We start from the raw sequence: 27867 nt of genomic DNA, 5'->3' as shown, positions 1-27867 counted from the left end.
CCCAGTTGTGTTTGTGTGCTTCTCTGTGTCCCATCCATAACTGGAACGGAAGTGTCAGGGGCTGGGAGGGCATTTGCTGGAATAAAACTGCTCTACAGCTTAATGTCCTTCAGCTGAACTACTACCTGTCCAATGACTATACCCAAAGAACTTCTGTAGTGCTTCCTGCATGGGATTTATTTATTATGAAAAGAGAAAATAGCTTCTGTGGGGCATCTCCCTGAAAGCCTTTGAAAACATGCACATGTAGTACTACATGCCCACTAAAACTTAAGCCCCTTAAAAACGTTGTATAAGCAGCTTGCCTCCATGTTGTGGGAGGCAGGCATTTAAATGGGTTCTGCTGGATGTTCCTCCTTTGTAGTTTTGTGCACAAGCATTCCCCTTCTGGCATTTGCTACTCTGAGGGAGAAGGTGCTAATGGGGTTAATTAAGTGGAATTTTCTGACTACCTGACAGAAAAGCAAGGTGGTGGTGTGGCAGGGCTGGAGAAGGAAGGTGTGTTCACCACTCCAGGTGGTCAATGCAGGTTGGCTCTGGCTGCCTCTGTCTCTGCAGGTCTGTATGAGCTGCTGTTCAGTGCACTCAGACCGAGATTGGTGTAAAAACGGTCAGCAAACAATTTAATAGTTCAGGTCTCTGAGAAGTCATTGTAGGAGAGCATCACTACTCCCTTTGCAGCCCTTCTGAAACTGTAGGCCTGTTAACACCCAATTGCCATCTTATTTCATGTTTTGGTGAAAATAGCAAAGGCCTGCTTTGAACAGGGGGAGGTTATTCTGGGGGTAAGCACAGGGACTTGGAGGTCAGTATTGGTGTGAAGTCAAGCAGAGCACTGAGCTGCTCCTTGCATGTGCAGGCAAGTCCAAGAATGGCTCCAGTGGCTTCCACAAGCCCCTGAATAGCCACTCTGTCCCAGGGACTCTTGTTTTCTGGCTGTAAGGAGCCACGCTGGCACTTCCCCCTGCTGTCACACTCACATGTGTGCTGTGAGGCTCCCTCCCACTAGGGATCCATTATATCACAAATAGCCACGTGTTGGGGAGATAGAATCCCAAATTAAAGCAAAATCATCAGCTCCATCAGCTGGAAGTCACCAGTTGCTTAAGCATTTACTGAAGCACCCTGCTATTCTCAGAAGAGTTCTTATAAAACATTTGGCTTCCCAAGCAGTCAAGCTACTTTTAAAAAGCCCTTGTCCAGCCCACTAAGGGGCTGCTGCTGCTTCTACCACCTGCAGGTGTTCTGGAGAAGGGAGGATGTGACACATCTGTCCTTGCCATGAACAATTTGTGGCCCAAGACTCAATGAATATGCATCTGTCGCAGAGCTCTTCTCATTATCTTTTAGGTTATATTACTACATTAACTGGAGACATGAAGTAAAAAGCCACAGCTCCTCCATCAGCCTCTCCCTAGGACCTTGTCCCCAGCACCACAACGTGCCAACAATGTCATGGCAGACTCTGGCAACAATCAGTAAACAGCTGTAAGCAATCAGTGTGTGGGGGAGATAACACAACATGTTGACTCACATATGGCCATGTTCTGACAGTACCAGGTCACTTGCATTTCTGGTTTTTTTTTCACTGAAAACTTTCAGAATTGGCCCAGTCCATTTTACAAACCAGTTAATAAACCCAGTTTTTCTTCCTAGTTTTTATAAAAGCAACTCAACACTTTGTACTACCAAGAAGAAATAAGACATAGAAAGGTACCAGGTATCAGAAATCTCCAAAGTTCCTCCTCCAAATCAATCACAGGAGAGAACCAAACCCCAGGATTCAAACCTGGCAACCTCTGAAATGACAGGAACACGAATAACCTCAGCACGTGGCAGTCAGTACCTCCACACCTCTTAACTTCAGCTGTGACAAATTACCTTTAGCAGTGGTGTTGGCAAGTAAGAGTGTGAAAGGAGAACCAGGGCACAGCAAGGGGCCAGCAGATGTCCATCACTTAACTGCAAAAGAAAGATTAATCCAATGGCACATTGAAAGGATAAATTCTCCTCAATGAAAAAGACAAAGAAATAAAAAATAAACACATATTGTTTCCCAGCAAATAAAAATTGAATGGGGTGTTGCATAACTAGGGATATGTTATGTAAACTTTAGTTTGGTTCCTGGAAAAAAATAATAGAGGAAGTAATCAGTAAAATATGTTTAAAGCCAGACAATGGCAGTGACAGAGTGAGGGAGCAAGAATTCAGCCATAAAGCCATGGCTAACATTTGTCTGGGGCAAAATAATTCATCTAGTTAAACGTTGCATAGCCCTAAACTCATACCCTCCTCCATTTCCCAACCTATTTACACAACAGAGAAACCCCAGGTTGCTACAGGAGCAGCAAAACCATTCCAAGTGCAAGCAGGAGCACGTGTTCCCCATTGCTGGGAGGAGGCTGCAGGGGGGTCCTCTTCCCACCACGGCCAGGGGCATTATTAACACCACCAAATTCACCACTCTGGTGTCCCATTTTGCACCCATTTATTTTGGGACACATCCCTTGCACTGCACCCTGGCCTGCTGCCAGCAGCTGGGATGGGGGATGTGTGTGTGGGCTCACCCCAAACCACTGTTGTTGGGGCACACACTGGCTCAAGGCACCAAAAGCCTAATGCAAGGCAGCCCCTGGCCCAGAGCTGCTAGCACAGCACCAGCACGGCTGGACTTCTGGTTATTTAGGATGTTCTGTGCCCCAGCCACCCTCCAGCTTGATCCCAAACCCTCATCATCCCCAAGTTAGGTTAGGCACCCTCCTCTCCACCCAGACCCCCAGTCTTGCACAGTCCCAAGGGAGCTGATCCCAGATATCCTTACCCCCACAGGTAAATAGCCTTACACTCCCTGCTACTCCTACCTGCTTCCTGCCCTTCCCCAAGGGTTGTGGGCAGGGCACAGAGCTCTTGAGAGGACAAGGGCTCATCTCCCTTTCCCACAGACACCTGAGGCTTCACAGCCCAGGTGCCAGCTGACTCTCAATTCAAACATTCAGCTTACAAACAGGTGTAGATCTTTTGCAGCCCCTCTGCTTCAGCTCTCACAGGAGTGGAAGCCAAAGGAGTTAGCTCCTCTGAGATTTTGACTTTCCCCACCTGGGAACCCCATAAGGAAAATCATCATGGTCCTATCATTTACCCTGCAGCTCATTTGCTGTGGAGTCCATGAACCTTTGAGTCTTAAAAAACCTGAGCACTCGGGCTGGCTGTGTGGGTGTTCAGACACAGCGCCCTGCAGCTGCCCCTTTTCTATTTGAAGCAGGTGCCCTGCCCTGCCCAGCCAGGCAAGTGCCATGTACCCTGCGGTGGCACAAATCACTGATGACCTAATGTGGGTTTCCCAAGCATTGCCTCAAAGCCCAGATGCCCAGCAATGCAGCAGCCGAGACTTTTAGCTCAAACCTTAAAGAGAAGCTGGGACAGGAAAGGAGGGCAGGAGATGGAAAGAGATGGGGGACATGAGATAGGATGTGAGGGGACAGGTGACAACAGAATAGGAAGGGATGGAAGATGGAGAATGGGCTGGAGGACAGGATAGGACACTGAATGGGATGGGATGGGATGGGACAGCAAACAGGATGAGATAGGATGAGAAGGAAAGGGTGCCCAGCCTCTGGGCTGCTCCTGGCCATCTGTCTCATGACCATGCATCATGGTCCTTTGGCACAGGGGCTGTCACCTGGAATGGCTGCACTGGCAGGGAGTGGGACAGGTGGGAAAAGGGGCACAGCCCTCACTCCCCCTCAATACTTGGGCAAGTTAAAAATTACCGAGCACAGAAGGGGAGCAAGATCCGGAGGAGAAGGGTGACTCAGCTCGTCAAATGACTCTGGTGGCGTCAGCCTGGCTTATTAGCATTTATATACAGAGGGAGCTCTCCTGCGCTGAGGCTGCTTCCCGCACAGCGGCATCTTCCCCCCTTCTCCTTCTCCATGTCAAAGGGAAGATGATTCAGGGTTGGTTTATTTGCATTAAACTTTTTTTTTAAAAAACGTTTTACAGCCGGCTTCGCAGATCTTCTATCTCATCCTGGGCACAGAGGGTAAAGCTGAGACACAGCAATGCCCTGACCTGGATGAGGAGTGGGAGGATTGGGAGCCTGGGATGCAGGCAGACCCCATTGCGTTCCTGATTCTCCTCTTGGCTCTGCATCCTTCTGCTTTCCCATCCCATGGCCAGGCAGGAATTCACTCCAGGCAAGAGAACAGCCCCAGAAGCAGCTTTGCAACCTTGCAAAATCGTCACCAGCAATTAAAACAAGGAAAGCTGGGCTGAGCAGGGATGCTGCCTCCTGCAGCCAGCTCTAGCTCTGGGCATTGCTGGAGTGCAAAAATCTCTGCCAGGCATTAAACGGTTGTGCCAGACCCCTGGACTGCAGTGTGGATGTCCTTCAAGGTGGTGAGGGCTGGACTGAGCCAGGGCAGGCGGGCTGTGAGAGTTGCTGGCTCCTGGCTCACCATGTCCAAGCAATTTGCTTTGCAGCTCTGGAATCCACAGCTGCTAAATGCCCAAACACGGGGAACCCAGGGGGTCTCCAAAGAGCATCAGACTGTTTTAAAAATACTTTATTCTTTAGAAAATACAGCGTTCAGTACAGTGTGCTCTGCTCCCCCCAGCTTCAACCCCCTGACTCCGCCGAGGCCAAGGCAACATCGGCACGTTCACCGCCACAGCTGGACAGCAGAGGGCAGTTTCACTGACCCCTTTTCCATCCTCTCAGGGAGGCAGGTGGCTCTCGAGCCCTCGCTGGTACCCAGCAGCAAGGTGCTCTCTCCCCAAGCCCCCAGTGCAGCCCAAATCACAGTGCCAAGCTCAGACCATGGAGCTGACGATGGTCCTTGGTGGCTGGGGACATCCCCGGGGGCACACAGGGGCTGTCATGCTCCCCCACACAAGGATTTAGGGTAGCCCATGTGATTATTGAGACATGGGGCTGCCCCAGACCAGAGACCCAGCTGAGAACCTGGGGGGTAAGGTAATGGTGGGGGGCTGGGGAATGGGGAGTTGGGGACCAGGGCTCAGGAACCCCTCAGCTCCCATCCTGAACAGGGATAGGGCTGAGTCAGGGCTGTAACAGCTCTTTTTGAGGGGGAAAACCTTACTGGGGCAGTTCAAAAAGGGGATGCAAACACCACCCAAAGGCAGAGTGACCTTTCTCCAGGTCCAGGCTGAGCTCAGGACTCAGTGGGGAACTTCCACCTCCTGCTGCCTGGCTCTCCACAGGGAGAAACTCCCATCCCACAGGAAGCAAAGCCCACCCCACAGGGGGTCCTGCCCACACCCTGAAGGGGTGCGGGATCGCTCCAGGCCTGGGGCAGAGGGGCTGTGCACACCAAGAGCGGGACAGGGGAACAAAGTCTGGAGGCTGGGGGAGCAGGGGAAGAAACATTTTCTCTTTTCAAACAGGATTCCCCAACGCTACCCCCTTCCCTTTGCATAGAGCAGCTTTCAGGTGAGCGCGTCCTTCAGTCACCCAGGGGACACCGAGAGCAGTGGCTGTGACCCTGAGGGGGACAGGAGCAAGGCTGGGGCCATGGCTCTGCTGCTCCCATCCTCCTCCTGCAGCCCCGGGGCTTGCACAAGGACACAGGAAAAGAAACACCAACAACCCTGAACCCTCCCCATCGCTCTGCCCCCAGGTGCAACAAGCCATCCAGATGTTTAAAAAAAAGGAATGAAATAGGAAAAAAAAAGGAAAAAAAAAAAAAAAAGGCTGAGATGGAGGGAAAGATCCCCAGGTCAGCGGAGAGGAAGGCGGGAAGCGCCGCAGGGATGGTGTCCGTTCGCCGCCGGCCCTGCGGGATCTAACTGTCCTCGCCATTCTCGCCCGGCCCCTTGATCAGCCGCTTCTGTCCCCGCTTGCCCACGGGCCCCTTGGGCTTGGCGAAGGCCTGCTTGAAGGCGTGCTGCTTGGGGTGCACCTCCTCGTACAGGAACTCGGCCGTCAGCTCCGCTCCGTCGTCGATCTCGATCTGCGCCCAGCAATGGGGAACGGGCGCTTAGCGGCTCCCTTGGGATTTGACACCCACCTTTGGGCACCCAACTTCCCCCAAGCTCACCAGAGGGGCTGTACCAAGGCTGCAGCACAGTCCTTTGGCAATGCCCAGCTCCATCACCTCTGGGGGGGGTCACACTCACCTTCTTGGCTATCTCCAGGCAAAACTCCTGCTCCACAGTGTCCAGCAACCGGCTCTTGCAGCTGGAGTAGAGCATGCGCTCCTTGATGCTGCACTTGTACCCAGGCATGGAGTAGATAAAGACTGCAAGAAGAGAGCAGGGCTTGCCCAGGCCCATGGCCAGGGAGCACCAGCTGCATCCCACCCTGCTCCCGACTTTTCCAGCCCCAAGAATCCCAGATAACATCCAGCAACAGAGGGTGAGCCATGCCATCCATCACCGCTCCCAAGTCTCCCATGGTACTCCTGCAACACCAGAGGAAACCAAACTGCCCACACAAATCCTCTGTGGCAGCACCCAGAGACCTGCACTGCACATGGCACCCAAGGGCTTGCCAGCACCCACCACGGGAGGGAACTGACTCAAGGCTCCCTGATGCACCATCCCTATCCCCATCCCTGCTTGCTCCCCATGAGACCAGTGGTCCAGGGAAAACAGGGACTGGCACAGGCTTGAACCAGCCTTTCCCAGTGCCGAGGCTCTCACCAACAGACTCCAGGTAGTCTCCCTCGTGTGAGTGCTTGTACAGGAAGAAGTGGTAGCGAGCAGAGTCCTGGGGGATCCTCTTGGGCAGGTCAGCGATCTCCGTGGGGCTCGTGTGCACCAGATCGATGGTCTCCCGCTCTAGATCCAGCTTCTGATGGACACAGGGGACAGAGAGCAGATGGGAGTGAGAGACAGCAGCAGGAGGTGGGGAGTGGGGCACACAGAAGCCATGTGAGGGACCTACCAGCTGGATGTAGTTGATTTTCTTCTGCTTGAGAGCCTGGATGGCTTGCTGGGCATCCAGCTGCAGGGGGAAGGCCAGGCCCTGCAGCGTCTGGTGCTTGCTCTCCACGCTGATCTCCGTCTTCACCTGGGGATGGAGACCACCTCGAGCGTCAGGACACAGTGGCAAAGGGTGGGGAAGGGAGAAACAGGAAATCCAGCTGGTTCTGCAGCTAAAGGCTTCTCATCCAAGGAGCTGTCTGTCTCCTGTCTCACAGGGACCACAGCATTAAACCACCGAGAGTCAGCCAGCCTCAGGATGGTGGTGCTTGTCACCATCCCACCTCTCCAGGACATCACCCAGCCCCAGCCATGCACCCCCACACCCCCTGCTTCACTCTCAGCAAAGACCAGCTTGAAACATTTCCCAGCGAGTCACTGGCAGGGATGCTGTGACCAATGCTGGCACGTGTCCTCTCCGATCATCTCCAACTGCAACCTGTGGGGGACGGGAAGCCCTGAAATCACAGCACTCAGCTGGGCACCCCACCCTCCTCAGTGGGTTTAACTGCAGCGGACAGGCATTCCCTCCAGTGCTGGAGCTGGGGATTGGAGATCCACACCTCTGAAAGATCCCAGCTGCTCTTTTCCCCACAACCCCTACAAGGCAGAGGCCACCGGCTGTATCTCGAGCAAACCCCCTAGTCCAGGAGACTGAACCCCACTTCAAAGAGGGGAGAGAAAGAGATGGCAGAGACATCACATCGCTCCAGGTGCCTCCATCCAGCCGCAGCGGGGGTCCCTGATGGGACTGGGGGGAAGGGGCAGCACGCGGCGGGCACACCATACCTCCTCGGGGTCGGGGTACTCTACCAGCGATGGGCAGCAGCAACAGCCCCCCACCATCTGCCACAGAATACAGGGAGACGGTGTCACCCCGATGGCAGAGGAGCCCCTCCCACCTCAAGACCCCCTCCCAGGGAAACACTCCAGCAACACTATCCCAGGTGCTCTGCAACGAGCGTGGGTTCCTTTCCTTTGGGATCAGTTTTGGGATTTTGGATAGAGGCCAACCTTTGCGGTTTTTTTACTTTCTTCACTTCCCTCCCCCTGACAGAGAAAAGGAAGAGAAGTCAAGGCATGCCAAGAGAAACACAAGAGTTGGAGCTGACATCTCAAAACCACTCGGCAGCACCAAAGTGGGTCTCGTTACAGGCTGCCCTTTGTTACAGCAGCCCCACGCAGCACCCACACTCTGGGGGGATGATGGAGCCAGATGCCCGGAGCAGAGCATGCAGGAAAACACTGCCAGAAGAAGGAAAAACCGGGCATCAAGCGGGCAGAGCAGCCTACCATCTCAGTGCTCGAGTCTTGGGAACAGGAATCCTGCGAGCGTGGGGAGAGGAGACACACTGTCAATGGCACCCGGCGCAGGGACAGCAGGGTCTCGTGTGACAGGAGAAGGGGTTGGGGACACACAGATATGCCAGGAGGAGGGAGCTGTGCCACCTCTCTGCTGGAGGACAGGGGAGGCTGATCCCGGTGATGTGGGCAGGGAGAGCAGCAAAAAGCAACACAGGAGATGCCAGTGCTGGGGAGGAGCAGGAGGGAGAGCCTGGGCAGCCCTGAGCCCGGGCATGCAGGGTCTCCACCAACATCCCTGTGCAGAGCCCATCCCTGCCCCATCTCCTCCTGGCTCCCCAGCCAGGGTGGCCCCAACCCAGGGTCTGGAGGAGTTCCAGCACTCGCAGCAATAGCTTTTGGACTATCCTCCACCAAGGAGCATATACAGAAGGTGTGGGAGGAAAAATATGCCCAAGCTTCTATCCATGCTAAGCATCCTGGAGGATGAGCAGGGTGTTAATGTGCAGCTCTTGGGAAAGGGAAATATTGCTCAGGTGTGCACAAAGTCCAGCTGACCTCCAGCTCTGCTGTCCTACCATCCCCCAGGGTGCCGAGGCAAGCACCCAGGGATTCAGGACACACACAGGATCACCTGGTCCCACCCTGTGGAGAGGTGCAGCACAAAGACATTAACACAGCCAACACCTCCAGAGCCCCAGCTTTCTCTCCCATAAAGGCAAGGAGACCAGCAGAGTTACGTAGAGACCTTAGCTCTGACACAAAGCACACTGAAGTCCAAAAACACCAAGAGATGGGAATTTGTCCCTTATACCTCTGTATTTTCTACTCCTTGCCTTTTCAAAAGCATTAAAAACCAGCTGTCTGAAACACTCCCCAGGGCACAGCCTGGGAGCAGTGCCTGGGACAGCTGAGCATGTGCTACATCCCAGCCTCCCAACCTTGCCAGCAGCAGGCTTCCCTGGGAGGTTATTTTATCTCCTTTTCTTTAGGTTAGGTTTTCTCCCTCTCTTTTTCCCTCCTGGCATGGTGCTGACCCTGCCTAAGGAGCATTTCTCTGTCTCACAGCAAAATCCTCATGGGAGGGTTCTGGGGAGGCCTCTGCTCTACCCACCAACACTGCGGGGCAGCTGTGAAGGACACCCCCACCTTTGGCTCCTCTCAGTTCTCTTGCTTCCTCCCCCAGCTCCAAGGCTGCCTTCCTCTTCCCCAAGGGCCCTCCAGTGGGATATGCCCAGCTCCCCCCTGCCCGTGTTTCTGCAACGCTTCTACAAAGACTCCCCAGTCGTGGGTGTTGAGCTCAATGCCAAATTCAAAGCTGTTTCTTAGCCCACGGTCTGCTGACAACTATCAGCTCAGTAAAGCTGGCATTTTCCAGCTATTAAAAAAATATATATACATAAAGCAGGTGGCAAATTTCCGTGAGCTCCCACCCAGCTCTCAAAAAGGGGGTTGACTCACAACATCACCTCTGTCCATCCAATCCTCAAACCACAGGGAAAGCTTGCCTCATGCAGCCTAAAACCAAAAGGCTGGGCAGCTCCCTGGGGGATGTGCAAACCTGAGTCCTTCCTTGCTCAGTGCCAAAGGCTGTTCTGCTGGTCCTGAGCTGCTGCCCTGCAGTTCTCACCTGTCCCTTTGGGCCATGTTGCTGCCCTTCTCTTCCCATCCCCTCTCTGCACTCATCTGGTGGCTGGGGAGGATCCCAGGCAGCTTCTGCCTGACCAGAAACACAGTGGGGCTGAAGGATACAAATCTGTAGTAGATTCCAAGACAAATGGTGTCTTGGAAGGTTGTGAGTCAACAGCATGAGAGGGGAGGGGAGTGGGCCCCAGCAGCAGCTCCAGGCGAGGGGCACAGCAAAACACTTGTGGGACAGTGGCTTTTAAAGAAACCATGTCCCTTGTGTCACTTCTGAAACCCTAAGGGATTGGCTGAACACAGGGGGATGCACATGGTCCTGGACCTTGCAGGGGCCTGGGCAGACACACAGCAGTGCTGAGGTCAGGGCTTGCCCCAGGGCCGATTCCCAGGTCACTGCTGGCCCTCACCACTTGTTCCCACGCACTGGATCTGCTCCCCCAAACCCAGCTGTCATGTGCAAGCACATTGCAGGCCCCCCCAGCCTGTGCAAGGGACCCTGCAAGCTGCAGGCAATGAACAAGGCTGGAGGCATCACTGTACTGAGCAGGGTGCCACAGGTTGTGAGCTGCTCCCACACACCCTCCTTGATCACAGCCCTCTGCTTTGTGGGGCTCCAGAAACTCTCTCAAAACTGCATTTAATGGAAGTCCTGAGATTTCCCACGCTGGGGAGGCCAGAACAGCACCAAGCACCCAAATCATAGCTCCCACTGCCTCCTGCTCCATGTCCAAGGCTGAGCAGCTGCAACACCAACACAGAGACCCCTTAGCACACCCAGCACTTGGCTGCTTCCCACCTTTAAATCCACAGGAAAAAATATATCCATCTTCATCTCTTTCCAAATGTCAGTGACTCTTCCCTCTGGCCTGGGCTGACACAGGGGACCATGTACCCTTAAAATAACCCCCAACAAACCAGACAGCAGCAGCACCTCCAGCCAGCTGCTGCATCTCACAAAGGTGAGGGTGGGAGGGAAGCAGAACGGGGCAAATCAACAAGTATCACAAGCACCACTTACCTGGGCCACACGACCCTGTAAGACACCCTAAAAGCCCCCCAAAACCACTTAATCCTGCAGCACTGGCCAGACAAGGTGATGGTGGCACAGAATCAGCTGAGTCAAAAGGGACCCTCAAGGATCATCGAGTCCAGATGTCCCAAGGTGTAAAACAAGCCACAGAACCACCATCAGCACCTCTCTCTTCTCCAAGCATGGGCATCTCCTTGGATCCACCAGAACAAATTCTGCCCAGGCCCTCCAGGCTGGGAGCTGGGATAACTCCACTAAGACCCATCTGGTGGAGACCACCCCTTGGTGGCATCTCCCAAATGTCCCTCAACTTTTCCACCTGCAGACCTGCTTTGACAGGTAGAAACCTCCTGCCTCATCTGTGCCATTAATTAATGCCACGAGGCTGATTGGCTTCACATCTCCCACACATATCCTGATCCATCCATGAGCACCACAGCCTCAGCACAGGTGGAAAAGAGGGATGCTCCTCTAGAGAGGAAGGTGTTCCATGCATCTAAGGGAAATCCCCCCATCCCAAAAAAATACTGCTTCCAGGTGGTCTTCCCACACAGTGAGCCCACCCCCTTTTCTGCCTCAGTGTGTCACAGCACCACAGAGGCTGGCATGAATGCTGTGAAAGGCCACCAGGGAACAAGGGTGTCACAGCCTTGTGTGCCCCCAGCCCTACCCTGCGTCACTTCAACATCCTTTCCAGCACATAAGCCCCCAAATTCAGGCTAAGATCTGTATTTCTTGGGACAGCATCCCTCATATTTATAGCCATAAAGGAAGTGTATGGGAGAGGATGCTGCTGCACCCCAAAGATAAGCCTGAATTCTTCCTGCCTTTCATATCTTCAAACTCAGCTCTGGCTTTTGCTCCAATACCCACAGGTCAGAGACCTGCCTTCAGCCCCAAACCATCTTCTGACTGTCTGCAGAACGCAGTCCTGAGCTCATGTCCAAGCAAGGGGAAAAAAAGAGAATAGTGTAAATGTCCTAATTTGACTGTGAGGGTGCTCATCCACCTTGAGAAGTTCAGGATAGTTTAAATGGCAGAGAGCGAAGTAAAAATGAGCTATCCCTTTCAGCTGAATGCTCACTCCCTGCGTTCTTCATCTCTTTGTGCCCAGAGGGTCTCAAGCTCCTCTCCCAGGGCTGCTGGACACCCACCTCTGCTGGACACCCACCTCGTTGATGCGGATCTGCTGGAGCTCCTGCTCAGCTGCGGTCAGCGGGGCCGGGGCAGAGCAGGAGGACACGTGCTTCTGGTAACCACTCAGGGACACGTCCTCCTGCAGACAGAGGCACAGGGCGAGTGTCACGGGTGGCCATCGCTGCAGGGCTGGATGTACCCCCAGCCTTGAGGTCAGCCTGAGCAACCCAGTGAGTCTCGGGCACCCTCCTGACCAGGAGGATCAACCTCAAGGTTCTTGGATGCCTCCATGCAAATCCCACGCTCGGTTTGTCTGTTCTGACCACCCTGCCCCTCCCCAGTCACCCATGGCTGCGGCAGTGGGCTCCTCTGGCTGTTTCATGAAGCACACGAGCATGGAAGTAAGAGGGAAAGGCAGAGCCCATAGCCCAGGAGCAGCAGAGGAACCCTGGAGAAGAGCAAGAATGCTCCCTGGCTTCCACCAGCACCATCAGTCCCAGCAGGACTGATGTCCAGGAGGCCCTGGCTGTGCAGCTCCCTCTGCCCATGGAAGAGAAGGAGAAACCTCCATCCAAGGCAGGGATAACCCCGGCGTGGAGGTAGCCCTCGCTGCTGGAGTGACACTGCCACCACCTGGCACTTCTCCCACTCAGAGTAAAACTCCACATCTTACAGCCTTCCTCCCACCTCTTCCACGCTCTCTGTCACAGACCGCAGCCACGCAGGCAGGAGAAAGTGGCCACCCAGGGAGCAGTGTGGAGGACCAACACCCTGCTGTTCCTCCACCAAACACCAGCATCCCACATCCCACCACCCCCATGCTGAGCTCCAGGCAGGCTGCTGAAGCTCAGGGTCAGACCCAAAAGGCTGCCCAGGACCCACCACTGTACCTTCACTGTGCCAAACATCTCGTCCTTTATGTGCCCCCCGCCAAACTCCTTCTTCACAGTGGCTCTGGTGGCAGCGTACAGCATCTTCAGCCGGACCTGCCAGGACAGGGGTGGCAGTGCTGTCACGGGTGCTCAGTCTCACAGTCACCATCCCACCACAGGCTCTACACACCTCAGCCTCTCCTGGGAGCACCCACCTAGTTTCTAGCTCACTGATTTCTAATGGCAGCATCCCTAGGTAGGGAGCAGCTGGGAAAACCCACCAGCACTATTTCCGGGGCTGCAGCCTTGCCAAGTGCTGCCCACAATCCAACAGTTTATTCCATGCTTTGCTTCCAATCCCTGAGCTCCAGAGCACCATTTCCCACCCACACCTGGGTTAGAGGAGGCACAAATACCACCAGAGCCACTTAAAAGTGACTTTTGCCTTTGGCACTTCTATTGCATCATTCTGCAAAATGCAGGGAAGAGCTTTGGCAAGTGCTCCTGGGCACACTGTGCTCCTGCAGTGAGAGCCTCTGTGGTTTGTTGAAAGATATACATATTTAAGATAGATATTATTATACATCCATGTGCATATGTACATGTACACATGCACAAATATATACATGCATATAAAACTACATATGTATCACCTGTATACATATTTTTATATATGTGACCAGTGCATGTATTAACGTGGCAGTAAATCTATCTAGCCTATAGATCATACAAAATATATACCAAATATATATAGAATTATATATATATACACCTATACATACACACACATGTATGTACATATATATACACACATAAATATGTATATAGAAGACAAGCACACGGGTTAATACATCAGTAAATCTCAGGCCTGTTACAGTGACATGCTCAACAGGATGGCATTTTCCAAGCTGTGCCACTGACATCCTCTAAACCTGCTTCCCATCCAACCAGCCCTTTTGTGCCCACTCTCCAACAGCTGATTTAGGAGCCAGGCCTGGAGAAGGGCTGGCAGCCACTCTGCATCAGCCTCAAGCAGAGCAGGGCCAGGCTGGAGCCAAATCAGTCAGTGCCAGCTCTTCTTCCAAGCAATGGTCAGAGCCATGGTGGGATGTCTCCATCCTGGTCCCATGGTCCACACCATTCCCCGCTCTACATCCCAGCCCCCCACCTCCTCACTGCAGCACTGCAAAGAGGACAGAGACATAGTCCCAGTGTATCTCTCTGTGTCTTAAAATTCCCCATCCCCACAGCAGTCTCCATTTCTCAACCCAGGCACAGTGACCGAGGCTCACACCGAGGGTGTGAATGCTGCTGCCCAGCCCCAGAGCAAAGTCCCCTTGGCCAGTACCTCCTCCCCCCTGCATGTCCCTGTGCCCAGGCTGGGTGCCAGGGGCAGGAGCTCACCGGGGAGCTGTCAGGGGACCAGGAGATGAAGAGCCACTCGTAGCCCTGGGCGTTCTGGCTGTCCAGGCGGTACAGGACGTAGCAGGGCTGCTGCTCGTCCAGCAAGGGCAGCACCAAGGCGTCGTAGTCGGCGTCCCAGCGCCGGGACAGCTCTTTGTGGGCTCCCAGCACGAGCTGCTCTGCAAGGAGAAGACAGGAAAGGTGGGGTTAGACGAAGGCAAGGCTCACCTTGCAGGACCAGGTGGCAGCTCACTAAGGGTTCACTGCAGCTCCAGCACCAACAACGATGCTGTATTGCAGAAGAACAAATTATGACCTCGAATCACATGCAGGAGTGTACACCCCCAGGGATGGCCCCCCAGGAGAGGCTGTGGGGCTGTGGCTGCTGTGGAGGGCTGGTTTTCTGCCAGCCTCCTGTTAACCATCTCCTCCCCTCCTGTGTTCCTCACCAGCAAGGTCTCCTCCCTCATGACCACCCAAGGCCTCCTTCCACTCTGCTCCCTCCAGCTCTGCAGTCCCCAACCATCCCTCTTTGCTCACAGGGGAACACAAGACCTCCTCCATCCCACCTGGACAAGCTCTAGGGGCACTAGAACACCTCACCAGGGACATGAACAACCACCAACATTTTGGGTGCTGAGAAAGTAATGGTCTCAGCAAAATCCAGGATGATGAGCCAAAGCTGCTCTCACTGGGTTCCCTGTAACCTCACAGGGGTCAAAATCAGAGCTGATACCCAGAGCCTGTGTCTGTGGGCACCAGAGATGTCCCACAGTCCCCAGCCTGGAGGAGGACCATGCTGCCAGGAGAGCTGCAGCCTCTGGAAGCAACCTGTGTATTTCACACACATCTCAAGGTATTATTTTCAGCTGCTACACAAGGGGCAGTGGGACTGGGAGCCCTGTGAGCTGGGCACTGCTCAGCTGGGATTTAAACACTGGTGCAGGCATCCTACAGACATGAATCCACACCCTGGCAAAGTGTCACGCCAAGCTTTGGGATGGCTGGGTGGAAAAGTGGTGGTGCTGGCAATACCAGCATAGGTTGCTGGAAAACAGCCTGTATTTTTATTCTATTTGTAGATGCAGAAAGGTCTGGGGGGAGAATACGGGACTCACAACAAGATGTAGGAAAATCTGGAGGTGCCAAAGCAAAAGGTGCTGGGGCCTTGGACAATTGGCACTTGAGGGCATGCTTGGCCTGGCACGTGCCCTGCCAGGACCTCTGCCCACAGCCCTGCTGCCCACTGGGAGCCAGAGAGCCCCTTGGCTGGAGCACAGCTCTCTCCCTCCCAACCCATTCATGTCAGCAGCTCCAAATCCCACGGCAGGAAAGCTTTTAAAGAAAACAGTTGAGGAATGAAGGGTTTGGGAGGAATTGCTCTCACCCCTTGTTCTGACCCAGGCAGGACATTCCCTGTGACAGCAGCGTAGCCCTCCCCTGCCCAGCGCTGCCCTGGCATCTGCCACCACTACTGAATCCAGTCATTTGTGCACGGGTGGCACAAGTTGCTGGTTCAGTAACAAGGACAGCAGAGAACAAGGTGCTGGAAATACTTTACCTTTGGCAAAACTACCTGTTTCGAGAAAGAGAAGCTAAAGACCTCAATGTACCCCTAAAACAAACACAAAGCCCTGTGAATGGATTTGTGCATCACAAAGGCCTGAGATCCTGAAGAAACTGCAGGAATTTCGCAGGGCCAACCCCACTGGCATCTCGAGGGCATCTCTGTCTGCAAAACAAACCAACACCTCTCGCACAAAGCCATCAGTGCTGAGTCACCCCAGGCTATTACCGGGCTGTGACTCAGCCGGACCCCAGCCGTGCTGCCAGGAGCTGGCAGCCTTTAACTTTCCCCTGAGCTCTTTGCAGGTCTGTTCAATCCATTCAGGGACAAATCTTCTTCCTTGGGAAGCGTTAAAAAAGGGAAACTCAGAGCAGACGCCCTTCAGCAGAGTTATACAGCACTGGCTATATCAGGCTCTGTTTGTACCAGGAGCTGCTGCTGGAAAAGCAGAGCTGGGAGTGTTTCTGGCCCTCGAGGTGCCCCCAGCACTCCCTGCCTTGCTCTGAAATGCCTCTGCAAGGCAGCCCTGCTGCAGCTCTCTGGTGGGTGCCAATCTGCAAAACTCAGTGCACAGCATCACCTCTGAGTAAAGAAATGCATCCAAGAGGGAAGTCCACAAAGCCAATCTTGCCCCAAATCCTGCTGACAGTGAGGAACAGAGCATCATCTAAAAGCACACTGGACCACAAGCCGCTCTCGTGCCAGGAAACTGCTGCTGAGCCTTGGGGCACATCCTGCTCCCCTCCTCCCTCCAATCTCAGCTCTTCCCAGTAGCTCTCCAAAGGCAAAATGATCTCAAATTGCTCCCAAAGTGTCGCTCAGTCACAACGGTGGTTTTGGGGATGCCTGGACACAGAGCATCTGCCATAAAGCTCCTTGTACCACCTTCCTCTCCTTTTACTCGCTGTCACCTGCTCCAAAATGCCCCAAGACAATTTCCCCATAGGGCACAAGGTGCTGCAAGCCATCCAGCAGAGAGGGAGGCTCCTGTTCCACATCCCCTGTTCAGGCAGGGCAGCTGGCATGTCCTCCCCAGCCAGCTCTGGACACCTCCCTTCCAGGGTGAGCATCCTTCTGGCTGTGACATCTGCCTGGCCACTCATTATTGCCCAAAGGTCCTTCTCTGCTGGGTACCAGCAGGCTGATGTCCCCTGTGTGACAGAAAAGTGGTGGCCCTGCTGCTGACGACACATTGGACAGATAAATAAATCCCATTCAGCCAGAGCAGAGATGGCAGGAAATGTTTTCCACTGGGGATAAAAAGTCTCCCTCGCTGGCATCAGCAGGCACAACCCAAAACCAGTGGCACAAGCCCTAAGCATCCCAAGTCCAGGCTTAGGGACATGCACGACTGATCCTAACACAAACCTACAAACCTGATTCCCACTTTTTAACAGCAAAAGAAGCTGCCAGCACAAAATTGTTGTCAAAGACACTCCAAAGAAACAATGTGGATGTTTCATCCCCCAACGATGGGGACCTTGCCAAGGACAAAGCCAACATTGCTGGGCCCTGCTGCAGCTCCACTGATGTGTCCCATGTATTTCAAGCCACACTGCTCTTCTGAGCAGGATGTCATGGCCTCTCCAAAAGTCAGGTGGGTTCCTTATGACCACATCCACCTCAGTGTTTGCACTGGTGGCCCACCCAAGGGAGGTGGTGACAGCAGCTTGGCAGGGCAGTAATATCCCCACTGCTGTGAGAAACAAGTCATTCATATGCAATTGTATGAGGCCGAGGTGATGGAAAACCTACACCAGGGCAGCTCCCCGCCTGCTGGGACCTTCAATCAGTGCTGTGCTCTGCTCACTTGCTTGGCAGATGCAGAGGCCACCCAAAGGCACTGTTCCATGGGACAAACACGGGCAAGGTTGGTGCCAGCCTGTATCCTGGGCTAGGGGCAGCCCCACGGGATGGGATGGGTCTCAGAGTGTGGCATTCCTCACAGGATGCCACTGCGGCCCTGTGCTGGGCCCTGAGCCACAGAGCACCCCCCTGTCCTGAGCATCTCTTTGCCAGGTGTGGGATGACACATCCAAGGAAGAAGATGCTTGGGCATCACCCCCAACAAAGGTCCCAGGGTCCCTGCAGTAGCCTGTCACAGGGATCCCATAATAAAATATCACACAGCAGCAGCAAAAGCCCCCACAGAGCACCGATCCCAGGCTGGTATTGCTCTGCTGGCAAAGTCACTGCTACCCACTGGAGCTGCCCTGGGGCTCCAAGAGCTGCTCACCAGCACACCCAAATTTTGGGCTTGTATTTCAAGTCTGGGTTGCCACATGCCCAGAAGCCCCAACAGCATTTTCCTTGAGGTTTCCAAAAACACAAGCTGGCACCGCAGTGGTGAAAAAGAAAGGAGGAGAGGAAACAGAGAATAGACAGAGTGTAAATCAAAGCACTTAAAAATGGGACTTACCGTCCTCAATGATGACCTTGATGAGCCGAACTGAACCATTTCGGGCTTTGGCAAAAAAGTCCCTTAATTCTGTGGTGGCTGAAAGAACCAAAAACATCGTGATCAGATTTAGCAATCAAAGCAGGTGCTGGGTTGCTCAGTGACTGACCAGAAAGGGGACCAATTTGGCAGGATAGAAATTTAGAATTTAAAAAAAAAAAAAAATTAAATCTCTGGTGCCAAAAAAAAAAAGATAATAAAAAATAACAATAATACAAAACCCGAAAAGCTGTGAGAGAAGTGCTGTGTCTCCCTGAGGCATCAGAGTTAAATAGCAGCTGGGAGCACATGTGATCCAGAGAACTTGATACTTGGCCTGGGTGAACATAATCACCCAAATTTAGATGATGGCTTGGCCAGTGCAGGCAGGGAGAGCTCAAGTGACAAGCTGATTTGCTTTACAGAGCGGCAGGGTTGGCATAGCCGGGGTGGCTGGAAGATGTCCTGACAGGCTGTGATGTCCTGGGCTTGTGACACACGGCGGGACGCTGCTCCCAAGCAGCTGGAAACCAGCACAACTCCAAACTGGAGATGCTGGTTTGAAGCTGAGCCCGTGGGGAAGGGAAAGGCAACAGCCCCAGGGTTTTGCTCCAGAGCCAGCAGGGCTTAGATTGCAGAAGGCTTTTGGGAAGTGTTTTGGGGAGTGTTTATCGCCACCCTGTTCCCTGAGCACTTCAGCATCCTACCAGGAGGCAACTGGAGGCACTGGATGTTGAAGGAGCAGCCCACAGCCAGCACTGGAGGCTTCATCTGCCCACCCTGGAAGCATCACTGGCACAGAGCTCCCTGTCCCACCCACAACAAGCTCCGTGCGAAGGCAAAGCCCAGGAGAAGGGGCTCGGAGGAGCCGACCCCCCTGACAAGGATCAACTCCCTGCCTGGCTCCCCCTAAAGCCCCCTTGGTTACGCACACGAGCCCTTTCCTGGATGTGGCCGTGCAGCAAAGGAGGCCCTGTGAGCTCAAAGCTGTTGTGCTTGTTAAAAATACTCAAGAAACTGGTGTTGCAAAGATCAGAGACCTGGGCAGACGCCCCTCAGCCCACACCAGGATCCATGCTAGGAATCTCCATCAGCAGCCCCCCCATTCCTGGTGCTTTGCTGTGCCAGAACAGCCAGCAGCAGGAAAGAACCTGGAGCCCGAGAGCATCCACAGCTAAGGCACTTGGCAAAGGAAGGCATCCCTACAAGGGCTGTATCCATTCCCTGCAGACCCTCCAGCGCTGGGTGCCACCCTCGGCACAGTCCCAGGAAGAGCGTGGATGCCACCTGGCACCTGTCCAAGGGACATGGGCGGCCACTGACTGTCACTCAGCGGTGCCCTCAGTCCCCTGGAGGCACACCCTGGGCCGGGGCACGGCCGCAACTCCCCCAGCCCCAAGGGAGAAGGAATCCCTGGGGAGCTCCCAGGGAACTCCTGGCCTGTCCCCCACAAGTGACATCTCTGCGATACGTCTGCTCCACCAGCTCAAAGTGTGCCCTGATCAGAGGTCTGGGTGGCTTCCCCTCCCACGGAGAGAAGAGGCACACACGAGGAAGAGCTCCCAAGGCTGGCTCCCTGCAGGCAGCAACTCCCATACAAACCCAAAGATGCCATCCCGACAGGACCCTGTAGGAATGGGCACACAGACACCCCAGCAAAGGCGCATCACTCCTTAATGGCATTTTAGGGGACACAACAGAAGGTTTGCTGGTGTAACCCCATCACAAGCATGCTCCCTCCATCAGCATCAAGGCATGTAGCTCTCCCAGTTCCCAAAGCAGAACTTCACCCTCTCCCAGTGCCAGCCGGGAGCTTACCCTGCTCCTGCTGTGCCCAGCCAAGGATATTCCGATATTTTTAGCCCCTTTCCCCGCTGAGAGCGGCTGTTTCCTTCCGGCAGCATCTGTGGTTATTGCACACACACAAGGCGGGAAGAGCAAGAGAGAAAGAGACACTGATACACCCAGGAAACCTCGTGCAGGAGACAAAAGCTCCTAACAAGCATGAAGTTTCACCAATTCCTATTACACTGCAAAACTGGGAGAGAATAACATGGTTCTTGGATGTTTCTATAGCATCAGCTTCAGGGAAGAAATAGGAAAGCTCTGCAGCACTAACCAGCTTACAAATCCCTCCAGTCCGACCCCATCCTTCCCAGAACCCAAGGGCAGGCAGAGGGTCTGGAAAATCAGGAGTCTGGGCAAATGCAACCCTGTAGCCCACTTGGAAGTGCGAGGAGTGCCCTGAAGAACTGGATCAACAGCCGGTAGTTGAGTGGTTGACAAGTGACAGCCAAGCACTGGGATCTGTGTAGGTACCGAGGGGTTGAAGGGGATGAGGAAAAGCCTGGATGCTGCCGGAGAAGCCGAGCGCACCACAGGAAATACCACAAGGTCTGCCAAGGAGGGAGACTATTTCCAGAGAAGACAGCAGCAAAGCTTTCAAAAAAACCTCAGAGGGGGCTTGCAAGATTTAATTCTGCTGAAATATATATATTTTTTTTAAAGCAATTTTCATTTAAATAAAAACACCAGAGTGTCTTCAACGTCCTCTTCTGCTCTCACAACGCAGAGCCAAGAGCCAGTGAGGAGGGAGAGGAATAAACCAGGGAAGGTTTGAGCACGAGCTCAGCAACTGCTTCATTACTGCATGATTACGACTTAATTGGCACAACAGACTTGACGAGATGGCTCGCGTGCCTGAAATATTAATGGAGAAGTCCACAGTCAGCTCTGGAAGAAAAGCCAGAGGAGACCTCACCCTGGAGATGGCACCTCATGGCATCCCCTGCCAGGGAGTCTCCAGGACACAACTCAAGGGCTGAAAAACCCATATGTGGGGAAACCATAAAAACCAAGGGAAAGGGAGGAGCAACAGACCCACACTTCAACTCACCCTCTAGACATGGGTTCCTGGAAAATCCTGGAACAAATAATCCAGAAACAAATCCAAGCTGGGCTACAGCCAGTGTGGATCTACTGAGGCCAAGATACATGAGATCCCTCATGCTTCCTCCAGCAGAGCCACAGACCTGTGGGCTTCAGGGGTCTCAGCTCAGCTTCTACGTGTCTCCAAGTGTCAAAAGCCAGCTTGGGAACCTGGTGGTGGTGAACCTCCATGGCATGGACACAAAACCACGTGGATAACTCACTCAGGGAGGTACCAGAGGTGGGCTCAAGCAAGGTGTCCTGGGCACCTGTGGTGGGTCCAGGTTTATCCACATTTCCATGAACACTTCTGGCAGCTGCAGTAGTGCTTCCTGCAGCTGTAAGGTGGGAAGCTAGAGGAGATGCAAGTGTGCACCAGAGAAAAATTCACCGTTCTCTCAGGAGACTGGAGAAATGGGCTGGGAAAAAAAGAAATAGGATGAAACTCAATAGGAAGCAAAGTACCATAACTGGAGATAGGACCAGACACAGGGCAGGGTCCAGCAGCTCCAGAGAAGAGAGGTGTGTCACAAGCCAAGTCCAGGTTAGTCACTTCACGTTGCTGCAGGCAAAGTCATTTGTGAAGGCACGAACAAGAGCATGACCATGTTATCTGGTGCTGACAAGGCTGCAGGCACAGCACGAACAGCACACCCAGCCTCAGCATCGTGCAAGAAGCAAGGCACAGCACAGACAGCACCTGTGCCAGAGGGCACGATGTGCAGGAGCCCAAAGGAACCGCAGCTGGTCGGCCCAGGGAAGAGGAGAAAAATTATGAACAGCTTGTACTGGTTTTGCAGCCAGAAACATCAAGACCCACCTTGGTGTTTGGGAAATCTCATTATGAGGGTGACCAAACCCTGGGAAGAACACCATGTCTCTATCCCTGCCCTGAAAAATGGATGCTGCTGCTCGGAATGTTGCTGCTTTGAGGCAGCAGGAGCTCAGTGGCATCTGAGGAACCTTCTGGCCTTTCTACAAGGCAGCCTTGCTGTCGACCCTCCTGGCAGACCTGGTGGGCACACACACCCCCCCGTGCCTCCTCAGCCCAGAATCGCCTTCAGCCACCGAGTCGTGCAGCACCTCCCTCTCCCACTTGTTTGTAGGCTGCAGATGAGTTGTCCCCCATTCACGAGCCACCTGCACTTAGCAGCCTGATAACAGCATGTCCCAGGCCCCCTTGCCCCACATAACCTTCCAGCCCAGTGGCACCTGCCACCCATTTGAGATGGAGGGCTGAGCACAGCCAGCTGATGGCACTGGGGCACCCAGGCTGGGCAGCTCACAGTGTGGCAGGGAGGTGATGGTTGCCCAGCAGTGGCCTTCAGATGGCCCTGACCCTGCAGGCAAACTGCCAGAGGAGAACTGGAGCTGGTCGGGGGAGGCCAGGACGCTGCCTCCCCTCTGGCAGCACTGAGCAGGCACAGACCAAAGCCTGAAGCCCTCAGCTCAGGGCAGCCAGATCTTTGCACCTACTGATAGACGTGCTGCTTGTAGCCAGAACAGGCACTGCCCTGTGCTGGGATGTGCCCGTTTGGGTCAGTCCCCAGGAGATTTCAGTGCCGGGCTCGAAGCATCGCGCTTGTCTTAAGCTGCTGAACGATGCTGCTTGCAGGTACCACCGCTGTTCCCAAACTGAGCCTTTTTCTGCTGTTTACAGCCCCAATTAGCTTGCAAGGAGCCCGGAGGGGGAGAGAGGCAGCGATGACAGCCGTAGCCACAGCAACGGCCACTCTCTCCCTGGGGATGCCCGGGTGCCAGCGGAGGCGCCTGTGCAATCCCCGGGGAAGCACCGCGGGGACGGGGATGGAGGCGACAGCCACAGCGTCACCCCCCATGTCCCCTCCTCCAGCCTCTCGCCCACCTGTTGGGGCAGCAACAGGTTTTTGTGTGTTTGACCCTTCCCAATCGCCCCCACACAGTGCCCAGCTCCCGGATCAATAATAAATGCTCCCTGAAACAGATGCCTCTCTCAATACATCGAGTCACCTTGCCCTCCCGACGGGAAACCCGAGCCTCCGGCCATCAATCTTTCATTCCCTGGACGTAATCTTCAACTCGATTCGACTGCAAGTGGCTGCTTCCCTTTCACTGTCCGGGGCACAGCGTGCCTGGGATGCAACGGGGAAACTCAGCCAAAAATCCGGCCACAAACCCAGGCAAAACTTGTCCAAGTTCCAGGGATGATGCTTGGCCAGACAGAAGTCAAGATGCTGATGAATAAAACATGGTTATACCTGCATTACCCACATTTTCCCTGCCCAGACAGCTCTGCCCTGCTCCTGATCTGGGCATCCAAGAAAGGACATAACTGCAACAGGCACAAAATAGCTTTTGCTGCTGCTAAAATTCCTTCCTTTTAGCCTATCCCAGTGTAACTCCTTTACACAGTGCCTGCTCAACACACTTGCTGCAGAGAGCTTTTCTGCTGATGGACACGGATGGCCAGTTTAAGCAGTAAGAGGATTTTATTTCTCACCATGGAAAAAATAAATATGTCCTTGCAGGGAATCTTTTCTGAGGAAAAAAGCTACAGATGTCAGAAGAAAATAGAAAGAAGGGAGCGGGGTGGGGGGAGGGAAGGGGAGCAAGAGAGGAGACAAGCAAAGCTTTTCTCCCAATTTTCTGTGGGGCTAGACTGTATTCCTGCAGGATTTCACATGGACAGTCCTGGTCCTTAGTGCAAGTCCTGCCCAGAGACTTTCAGCCACCTGCCTGACATCAGACATTTGCTTCTGAATACCTGATTTGCCACGTGTGCCCAGGACCTGTCTTGTCTGCACTTGGTCACCTTGGATTGGAGTTATTTGTCCCTCCCCTCGCTCCAGGGCAGGCAGCACTCACCCTGCAGGCAGCATCAGCTGGATCCTGGGGCAAAGTGGTGGTGCAGCACACATGGTCCTTCCTTGCCTGCAGAAGCTGCTGGCTGCTGTTCCTTTTCTGTGCCCAGTAAGGCCACCAGCAGAGCACTGGTTCGTGCATTGGAGGGAGCAGGCACCCAGGGACACACCCTGGCCATGATCTCATTGCATTTCGTCTCTCACTGCGCACCTTCCAAAGGACTTCCTGTATCCCACCACTTTAGGTGCTTGACTTCAAGGGGTTTGACATCTCAGGGCATTTATCTGGTGTTCCACCCATGCTGCCCTGTTCCTGCCATCCTGACCTGCCATCCACTTGGATATGGGCCATTCCCTGAAGTGGGCATCAACGTCCAAGGTTGCACCAGAAAAGAGCCTGGGTCTGGCTCCTCAAAAATATCCTTGCAGCAGCCCTGTGCCCTCTGTTCCCCATGAATAACAGGGGCCATGGACCAGCCATCCCTTCTCCTTCTCCTCCTTCGCTGATGGCACCTCGTGACACGTCCCTGGTTAGGGGGTGCCTCCAGCATTCCAAAGCTGCCTCCAAATTTGTGCATCTAGGCGCCTCAGGAGCCAGTGCTGCCTGCCAGCACAGCCAGAGCAGAGGGGCTGAGGATGTGGTGGATGGGCACAGAAGGTCCTTCTTTCTTCTCACTGAAGAGCTGGGAAGCCACCTGCTTTCCAAGAAGACTTTTGCAGACCCAGCAGCTCCTGGGTCCCACCTCTCTGCTCTTTTTTTATCCATCTGACAGCATTCCTGCCCATGTGCATCATGGTTATGCTTCTCCTGAAGCAAACATCCATTCCTACCAGATGCTCTCCCAAAGCAAGATCCAGACCCGGGGCAAAGTGGCAGTTCAGCTGTGGATGGGAGCAAAGGTCCTCCCCCATCCCCAGATCTTGCCACCTCCCCCAGAAAGAGCAGGTACCAAATTCTATTTTTGGGTTGAAAAAAAATACCTTCTAAGAGACTTTTTCTCTCTACCCAGTGGTCTTGAAAGAGATCCCAGAAGCAACTGAAAGCAGATGACCTCCCATCAGCATCAAAGCCCTGGTTCAGCATCGCCTTCCCAAGGTTCTAAGCTCAGGCAGCAAATGCTGTTCCAATCTAATGCCACTCAGAGCAAAACAGGGACTGCAAAAACACTACACTCCCAGCTGTAGCTAAAAAGCAGGTTTCCAGCCCCATAAAGCCCACAGCACCCTTTGATAGCTTCCAACCGCCTCCCCAGCCTGGCAGTCTCCATGGCAGCCTGGTTTTCTCGCCAGCACCTTCAAGAGAGCTGCCTGGGATACCCAAAAAAATAATAATTAGCCTCTTGCCCCTGCATGAAAGGCTCCAGTCTGATTGCACTCCCTGAACCTGCAGCTCTCATTGCCATTTCTTCCCCTCCACCAAAGCTGGGATGACGTGGGAGTGTCACAGCAGGGGCTGCTCCGGGGGTTCCCCACCACCACGTCACCCTGCTCTCACACAGACCTAGCAGAGTGTCAAGCAAAATCCCTCGCCAGCTTGTCTGCAACCTCCCCTAAGCCAGCCACGGAATCCGATCATAATTCCCCCGGGAGCAGATGTCTTCCTGAAAATACAGGAGAAATGGGAATGAAAAAACCAGAAAACACTGGGTGCTCACAAAGGCCCCAGAAACCAGGAAGAGGTGGAAAATCCCTCCTCCTCAGCAAACAACAGACCTCAGTGCCTCAGCAGAGGCGATGAAAGTAGCAGTGGGATTGCTGTTCCTCATTCGATATGGAATCTGCTCTTTGCTGAGCAAACAGAATAATGCGATCACTGTGACGGGGTGGGGCAGACTGAAATATCCCAAACCCATCTCGGGGGAGTTCCCTTAAAGCCTGGAGCACCCCAGTTGTGCCTCGCAGGTGTTGGAAGGGCAGATTTGCCTTCAGAGAGGAAACAGCAGCTTCCCGGAAGAGAGACGGCGCAACAGGGCACGGAGAGAGAGCCCAGAGGTGTCTAAGATGCTGCAACAGCAAGAGCACCCAACAAAAGCTGTTTTCCATGAGCACAGGGAGGTTTTTACACCACCCCCAGCTCAGGGATCTGCTGCCAGGGCAGAGTCATGAGGTCCATCCCCACCCTGCACCACCACAGCTCGCTGGGGGAAGCCGAGTCCCTTCCCCTTTCCCGCTGACAGGGCACGTCACGTCCTACGGCCACCAGTGCCCCACGGTGACTCCCAGCACTGGCCACAGTTTGCCAAGCAGTGGGCAACCAAGGTCAGCAAAGGTCAGTGCTCTCAGAGAGAGCCGAGCTGGCTCATCTCCCTCCCCACCTGCCGCAGGGTGCCAGGAAGGACAGCACCAGCAGCACAGGAGCAGCCGGGCATGGCCAGTGAGCAACAGGCAGCAGCCTCCTGGGGCACACAGTGCAACAGGCCCTGCCTGCCCAAACCCCACGGGCAGCTCTGCAGGTGCTGGGGTGGGTGCTGGGGTCCATCCTGCTGATTTTTAACTTTTTAAATTATTGTTATATTTTTACAAAACAAGGAAGATTTAATTAGAGCCTGAACTTCAGGATCTCAGCTTAAGCCAGAAGCAATAAACCTGAACCCAAAAGCCATCAACCACTAGCTCTCCTGAGCAAAAGCACGAGAAACATCTAAGCATCATTGCTGGCCACTTCTCAGCTATACCCCCTCCAGAAGCAACTGGAGGGGAAGGATGTTCTCGACCATGCTCAAGGAACAAGGATGCTCATGCCATGAAGGACCAGCAGGCACAAATTCCCACCCTGGCACAAAGGTGCTAACCAGAGGGAGCTGATGTCCCAGCTCCCCTCCCGGGACCCGCTGCGGGGCTGCATTCACACTCGACCGCACAGAGCAGGGCTCCAGGGGCAGCTACTCTCACATCCCTGCTCGCATATTGATTCGGTTACATAAATTATGCAGCACCTCTACTCCTGATTAATATTGCTAATTGAGCTGGCAAGGCGGGGGGCAGGAGGGAAATACCGTGAGGACACACAGTTAGTCATGCACCAAGCACACTCAGAAATGCAAAAGCCATCGTGTCGGGGTGCTGGCTGGGTCCTGCGGGGAGCGGGTGGAGAAATCGGGAAGCAGGAATTTCCTCGGGCTCTCCGCAGCTCCCCTGGGCTGGGGGGCAGCTGGGGCCGAGCATCCCCGTAGGCAAGGGAGCGGTGGCCGGGGCTGCGGCCAGGCAGATGTGCGTGACACATCTGTCCGAGCACGTCGCGGCGGGTGTTGAGCATCAGCCCAGACAAAGGATGCGGGAGAGCCCCGCACCGGCGGCACCCGGGGCCAGACCCCCTCCCGCACCTCCTCCCGGCACCCAAACGCTCCGAGCCTGACTCAGTGTCCCCCTCCCCCGCTACTCGCAGGAAACCTGCCGGCTCTTTCGGGAAGCTTCATCCTATCGCCCCCATCGCCGCCGCTGTCGCGACACCGCCCGCAGCCCGCCGCGGCGGGGCCGGGGATGCGCGGGGCGCGGCCCCGGGGGTGCCGATGGCGGGGGGCGCAGCGGGGCAGCCCAGCTCGGGGCGGGGGCCGAGCACCGGGGGCAGCCCTCGGGATGGGGCGGGGGGACACGAGCGCTCGGCGGGCGCCGCTCACCGTGGATGCCGGTCTGGTGAGTCATGGCTCCGCTCGGCTCCGCTCCGCTCCGCTCCGCTCCGCCGCGTCCCGGGCAGGAAACGGCTGGGCAGGCAGCACCGCCCGTTCCGGAGCGCGGGGCCGCTCCGCTCCGCGCCGCCCCGG

General features: G+C 54.5%; 1 protein-coding gene across 3 annotated transcripts; it reads right to left on the bottom strand.

The window, feature by feature from the left end:
• Positions 1–4547: 4547 nt before the first annotated feature.
• Positions 4548–27834, bottom strand: TWF2 (twinfilin actin binding protein 2). Of its 3 annotated transcripts, XM_032120525.1 has the most exons (11): positions 27724–27834; positions 18321–18398; positions 14335–14513; positions 12949–13044; positions 12093–12197; positions 10910–10924; positions 7735–7791; positions 6908–7033; positions 6664–6814; positions 6139–6260; positions 4548–5972 (listed from the first exon to the last, which is right to left on the bottom strand). In XM_032120525.1, exons 1-11 carry the CDS (start codon positions 27746–27748, stop codon positions 5805–5807), a joined length of 1122 nt encoding a protein of 373 aa, XP_031976416.1. In that variant the 5' UTR covers positions 27749–27834; the 3' UTR covers positions 4548–5804. The 3 variants fall into 3 exon arrangements, with proteins under 3 accessions (XP_031976416.1, XP_031976415.1, XP_031976414.1); XM_032120524.1 differs by lacking the exons at positions 7735–7791; positions 10910–10924; XM_032120523.1 differs by lacking the exons at positions 7735–7791; positions 10910–10924; positions 27724–27834 and adding an exon at positions 21235–21683.
• Positions 27835–27867: the final 33 nt, after the last annotated feature.

The sequence above is a fragment of the Corvus moneduloides genome, chromosome 11 (genome assembly GCF_009650955.1).
Source record: "Corvus moneduloides isolate bCorMon1 chromosome 11, bCorMon1.pri, whole genome shotgun sequence".
In the NCBI taxonomy this organism is placed as follows: domain Eukaryota; kingdom Metazoa; phylum Chordata; class Aves; order Passeriformes; family Corvidae; genus Corvus; species Corvus moneduloides.
Note: the sequence above shows the minus strand (reverse complement) of the source record. Positions and strands in the feature narration are given on the sequence as shown.

Bases quoted from the DNA above. Each gene is read 5' to 3' on its own strand.
- TWF2 (XM_032120523.1), bottom strand. From the start codon at position 21,346: ATGAGGGATCTCATGTATCTTGGCCTCAGTAGATCCACACTGGCTGTA. The intron at 18,399-21,234 runs GTGAGTTGAAGT...TGGTTCTTTCAG, and splicing joins CAGGAACCCATGTCTAGAGG to CCACCACAGAATTAAGGGAC. The intron at 13,045-14,334 runs GTGAGCTCCTGC...CTGTCCTGGCAG, and splicing joins GGTCCCCTGACAGCTCCCCG to GTCCGGCTGAAGATGCTGTA.